The sequence below is a fragment of the Rhinatrema bivittatum genome, chromosome 6, assembly GCF_901001135.1.
Source record: "Rhinatrema bivittatum chromosome 6, aRhiBiv1.1, whole genome shotgun sequence".
NCBI classification, from domain to species: Eukaryota; Metazoa; Chordata; class Amphibia; order Gymnophiona; family Rhinatrematidae; genus Rhinatrema; species Rhinatrema bivittatum.
Window position 1 is genome coordinate 199,208,674 of NC_042620.1, and position 5,952 is coordinate 199,214,625.

Below are 5,952 nucleotides of genomic sequence, written 5' to 3' on the forward strand. Positions count from 1 at the left end.
GCCCTGCCGTGCGTGTGTGGCCTTCGGGCTCTCTGCTCTGCCGTACGTGTGTGTGTGGCCTTCGGGCTCTTTGTCTTTCTATTACCTGCCCTGACCCAGCCTGGACCCAGACACTGCTACCTGCCGCCTGCCCTGACCCAGCCTGGACTCAGACACTGCTACTTGCCACCTGCCCTGACCCAGTCTGGACCTAGACACTGCTACCTGCCGCCTGCCCTGACCCAGCCTGGACTTTTACACTGCTTCTTGCCGCCTGCCCTGACCCAGCCGGGACCCAGACACTGTTTCCAGCCATCACTGTCTCTCTCTACCTGGAGCCACCCTTTTGGGTGGTGTTCACTACACCTGAACACAGCCCAAGCTTAACAGATAGTGGGAATAGTGCTCAGAGACCCACCCCGGTCATCAACTGGGAGCGATGAGCAGGCGAGAGCAGGCGAGAACCAGCAGCTAGCAGCTAGAGGAGAAGCTGTTCCTGATCCCGGTCTCTGATGCCCTGACGTCCTCCATCTCTGCCCTCCTGATGTTCCAGAAGGCAGGATGTCCTTGATGGCTAGAGGTCCCTATATACTTGATCTTCCTGATGTCTGTTCCTGCTATGTTCCAGCTCCCCGAGTCCTCCAGATGGCCACCCCGAGGGTAAATCCGTTCCGTCGGTTCCTGTTTCCGGTCACTGGAACCTCTGCCAGCTGGATTCCTTTCCTGAGCCTGCCCCGCTCCCGCATGGTCAATATCTTCCTGATGTCTGTTCCTGCAATGTTCCAGCTCCCTGAGTCCTCCAGATGGCCACCCTGAGGGTAAATCCGTTCTGTTGGTTCCTGTTTCCGGTCATTGGAGTCTCTGCCAGTTGGATTCCTTTCCTGAGCCTGCCCTGCTCCCATGTAGTCCGTGACCAGCCTCCTTAGGCTGTGTAGGGCGTGTAGAGGACAGGGTGGTCCATGACCAGCCCATTGGGTCCGCCCTGAGTAGTGGGCTGTGTAGGGAGCCTTGAGGAACAGTGCCCATTTGTCTTCGTCCAAGTCTTCCCAGTTCCTTCCGTCTCGTCTGGATTTCCCAAGGTCCGTAAGAGACATCCTTGCCTCGGACATTTCTGTTGCCTTGAGACTCCATCTGCTCTAGTCTCAGATGCCTTCTATGACCAGAGCTTCCATCTGCTCACCTTTCTGGATGTCGATGTCTTGTGTTCTTCTCCTGAGTCCTGAAGCCTTCGTCTCAGCCTTCAAGCTTCAGCCCTGTCCATCCTTGTCTCTTGTCCGGCCTGCCGCCTGTGCTGCTCCCTGCAGCAGGTCCGAAAGGGCTGGGAGTAGTCGGAGGACCACTCAGAGACCAACCTTGCGTGGTTGGCCTCATTCAGGCATGCAGGTCGGCAGGGGCCTGGTCACCTCCAACCCTAGACGAGGTCCGTCTTACCGCAAGGGGCACACATCTCACCCCTAGCGCTCCAAGCCAGCGAAGTGGAACAGATTGCGAGGGCCTCTCAAGGCCTCCCGCTACATAACAGGATATCCACAGAGAAGCCTGCCACTGAGGGCAAGGCCCAAGATAACCAGACAGCACTTCTGGATCCACCTCTGATGGGAACAGGAGAGCAACCCACTGAGAGTCTGCAGCTGCCAAATGAGATACCAGCTCCTTATACACAAGAAGATGACAGTCAGACAGTTGAGCTCTACTTCATATAGCAAGACACATCTAAGACCGATATCTCAAATGTACTCCCAACACCTGGCAACAGTGTGCACATCATTTCTACAGGCACCACTGTGGTTGGCGATGGGGCTATACACCATGACATTCGCCCACCAATAGGATCATCACTGTCCTGCATTGATGCAATGGCAGAACAGGTAGCTGAAGAACTACTTGCAAGGCAGGAACTCACTGAGACCAATGTGATGGTGGGATGGAGGGAATACACCAGGAGATGAAACCCATGAGGAAGGAGATGCGTCAAATGCGGAGAGAGTCCAAACTGTCTGCAAGGGAGAGCACTGCCATAGTCAGTATTTTGCCTGATTGAGTTAGATCTTCATCTGATGACATTGTCAGTGTCTTACAAGGACCTGTCTCATCCATATAGGAAAAAAATGGAACCCTTACCCATGCGATCAGGCTCATGTTCCTCTAGGAGGCAAGATCATCATCCAACTCTGAAAACATGGAATACAGCAACCCCTCCACACACAGAGCCAGAGAGGTGGGAACCAAGGATGGCAACTGCATCCTCAAAGCAATTTCCCACTGCGCTGAACCATTCCACCACTTCTAAGCACATCTCTGGCCCCCCACATGCTCATTCCCCCTCCCAGCATACTTATTCCTGCCCTCCTGATACTGTACCTTGCCAGCGAGTGCTGTCCCGTGATGCTGTTGCTTGCTGGAATGCTGTGCCGGGTCTGCCCACATGTGCCTGAGATGGACAGGCCTCATTGGCAGCACCAGCCAGCCAATCGCTGTAGACGTCCCACCCACAACGACCAAAAAAACGCGATTGGCAGTAACAAAGGACCAATTACAAGCAATCTGTGGAAAAAAAGCACACATGCGCAGCACGAACTGCATTCGGGTCGTAACTCGAAATCTGGTCGTAACTCAAAACTGGACAACTTGGTCGTAACCCAAGTTGTTCGTAGGTCAAGCCGGTTGTAACTCAAGGGTCCACTGTACTCTATTTCCGTGGCTGTCAGCGTGACACTTCAAATGTTACTGGACTCATGCTGAATATGCAGCCTCTCATTTTATGTAATTGCTTTGAAGTCAATCTTATATTTTTACCTCTGCTATTGCTTTTGAAGTGAAATAAACAATTGAAACATTTTACTTGTGGGTTATTTTTTGCAGGTTAGCAAGTGGATCATGGGCTTTACAGGCCATGCTTCCTTGGGCCAAGAATTTCTAAACTGGTGTGGGTATCACTGGTCCAAGGATGCATGGCCTGTCATGGGGGTCCTCACAGGCCTGCCTCCTTGGGCAAAGGATTTCCACACTGGTGCAAGGCCTGTCACTGGCCTCACAGGCCATGCATCCTTGGGACAGGAACTTCCACACTAGTGTGGACATCTTTAGCCCAAGGATGCAAGGAATGTCATGGGCATCACAGGCCATGCATCCTTGGGCCAGGAATTTCTACACTAGTGTGGACATCCTGTTACGAACCAGGAGGTGGACCCTTAGTCTGAGATAGGTTTAGCACTACCTATGAGAAAGAACCCTCTTAGGTTCCTACCGTCAGAAGGCGAGGCTTCGCAGATTGGCAGTTGCACCAGTACTTCACCACTGGAAGCCTGCGGTTCCCCCAGGAGAAGCCCATAGGAACCCGGCCACTTGGACTTAGGTGATTCAGAGAAGACAGAGGGTAGTCTGGATCAGGCGCCTCCTGCAGGTCGAAGAATCCAGATGGCTGGCGCCTCCAGCAGGTCGGTAGTCCAATCCAGTAGTCCAAGCCCGAAGAATGGTTGGCAGCCAGTCCAACAGTAAATCCAGGAGAATGGTCAGAAGCCAGTCCAACATCAAGCCAAGGGAATGTCGGAAGCCAATCCAAGAAACAGTTCCAGAGAATCCGTCCAACGAGAGAGGGAGAGAAGAACACAGAAGAACCAGAACTGGAACTAGAAGTCCACAGCGAGAATCAGGAACACTGGAGCCAAGCAGGCCTGAAGGTAAGATACCAAGGCAAGGCCTGAGGAGCAGACCTTGCCTTAAATACAAAAAACTAGGGGAGGAGTCCTCAGGAGGAGCCACGACAACTTCCTGTCGTGGCCCCTTTAAATCTTAGCTTCAGTCGCACACGCAGCTCTAAGCAGAGCCAGAGTGGGAGGAGTCAGCCTGGCCGAGGAGGAAGACATGCGGCCCGGCCCAGGAACAACAGCAGCTGCGAAGCGGTATTAAAGAGGCCTGCCTGCCTCTGTGGAATCCGTAGAGGCAGCTCGACGCCTCTGGTGAGTTTTCGGCCCCGGTCACGGACCCCTGCGGCCGGCGGCCATGACACTTGGTCCCGGTCGTGGCCCACCGCGGCCGGTGGCCATAATACATCCATGACCCAGGGATGCACAGCCTGTCACGGGTGGGTAGGAGGGACCCTTACAGTCCATGCCTCTTTGGGCCAGAGATTTTCACACTGGTATAAGAAATTCTGGCCCAAGAAGGCATAGCTGGTGATAAACTGGAATCACACCAATGAAGGAGACTAATCCGTCATAAAAAATATTATTTTTTTAAAATCGCATGAAAATTCAAAATGTATTTAAAAAAAACAGGTTGATGGCCACACTGTGTATTTCTAATGGCATTCATCTTCCTTGGGGTTCACACCGATCTGAGAAGAGACAGATGTTAGAGTTAGAATCTTTTCTACACAACTGTCCCCTCCCCTGTCAACTCACTGTCCCCTCCACCCAACTATATGTAAAAATGTACTTCTGAAATAGTTCACTATGATCTTACGGTGGAGCTCATTTCCCCTTGCTGTACTATATCCATCAGCAGCAGGTGCTAACATATTCAGCTCTGACCCCAGATCCAGATCCAGATGAACACCATCCCAGCGGGCGATGTTGTGGAGCATAAAGTACACCATGTTGATATCTGCTACTTTCTCATATGAATACTGGGGTGCTCCTCCAGAGCAGACATGGCAGAGGAACTGGCTTTTCAAAAGGCCAAATATATGTTCTATGATCACTCTAGTTCTCATGTGTGCATCATTATAGCTGATTTCTGATGCCATACATGGCACATTGAGGAGCATGAGCAGCCATGCCTCGCAGTTGTAACCAGCATCTCCTGCAAAAAATTGGAAATAGAACAATCCATTAAATTGCTGTGTGCAAAACACCAAAATAAATCATGCTGTCGACCTGTTGATACCCACCCCATAGTTCAGCCAACACTTTCGGTACCGATCCAGAGAAATTATATGCACCCACCCCAGACAGCTAACATTTGATTGTATAGTAGGATAATGAGCGCTTTTCGCACCATGCACCAGAAAATATACTCTATTCCACTTTCGGTACCCAGCCCGGAGAGCTTACATTTTAAATTTTCGGCTAACACTTTCAGCACCTATTTCAGAGAGCTTACATGCGTAATGGAATAGTGTGCACTTTTGGCACTATGCACCAGAAAGTTGCACTATTCCACTTTCAGTACCCACTCACCCCAGAGAGCTTACATTTTCACATTTTAGTTTACGCTTTGATTTAACTTCTAGTTCAAACCTACCAAGCAACCAGTTTTCGCCACATTTCCCTTTGGTGAAATTTCAAGCCAGTGCTAACTGAGCAAAGATGGAGTCATGGCTGCTTCCAGAAAACTTGGAGACAACACTGAAGATCTTCATATGTGCATTGCATATAACATATACATTCAAGGAGTAGAAATGCTTTCTATTCCAGTATGCCATTTCTCTCCAGTGTGGGGAAGTGAGAGCGACATGGGTGCAATCAATTGCGCCCATTACATTTGGTATGCCAGATATCTTGAAGAAAGCACATTTCATCACCTGAAACTCTGTAAGCTGCTGTGGGTGCTTGATGTACTCCCTGACGTGTTTCATGGCCCTCAGTACCTGGTTGAACTGCCTTGAAAACGTTGACTGGTCCTACAGGCCACTACAGCCACTGTATTCTGAAAAGAGCCAGTGGCAAGAAAATGCAAAGTACCAATAAGGTTGATCAGGCCTAGAATGGTATGTCCACGATCGGTTAGAGGATCAGAATCATCTCTGATTTCTTCATAGAAAGAAAAAATTGCCTTGGAGCTCATTCTATACATCTGCACCATATCTGCTTCTAGTTACCCCAGCAGTGTTGTCATCAGGTGAAATACCCAGATCCTGCATGCCCTTATGCAAACAACTTGAGCCAGGACAGCTTGCTCCTTTCAGACCCTCCTTTCTTCTTTGCTGATATATCATCTTCTTTTTCTCTCTTCCCTCTCTCTTCTTTGCTC

General features: G+C 50.4%; 1 protein-coding gene across 1 annotated transcript; it reads right to left on the minus strand.

Annotated features, from left to right (window-relative positions):
• Positions 1-4,198: 4,198 nt before the first annotated feature.
• LOC115093335 (putative nuclease HARBI1) lies at positions 4,199-4,758 on the minus strand. The gene is made up of 2 exons (XM_029604962.1): positions 4,444-4,758; positions 4,199-4,315 (listed from the first exon to the last, which is right to left on the minus strand). The coding sequence occupies exons 1-2, from the start codon at positions 4,745-4,747 to the stop codon at positions 4,290-4,292; spliced, it is 330 nt and encodes a 109-aa protein (XP_029460822.1). The 5' UTR covers positions 4,748-4,758; the 3' UTR covers positions 4,199-4,289.
• Between the last annotated feature and the right edge of the window lie 1,194 nt (positions 4,759-5,952).

Bases quoted from the DNA above. Each gene is read 5' to 3' on its own strand.
- LOC115093335 (XM_029604962.1), bottom strand. From the start codon at position 4,747: ATGCTCCTCAATGTGCCATGTATGGCATCAGAAATCAGCTATAATGAT. The intron at 4,316-4,443 runs GTAAGATCATAG...GTCTCTTCTCAG, and splicing joins AAGGGGAAATGAGCTCCACC to ATCGGTGTGAACCCCAAGGA.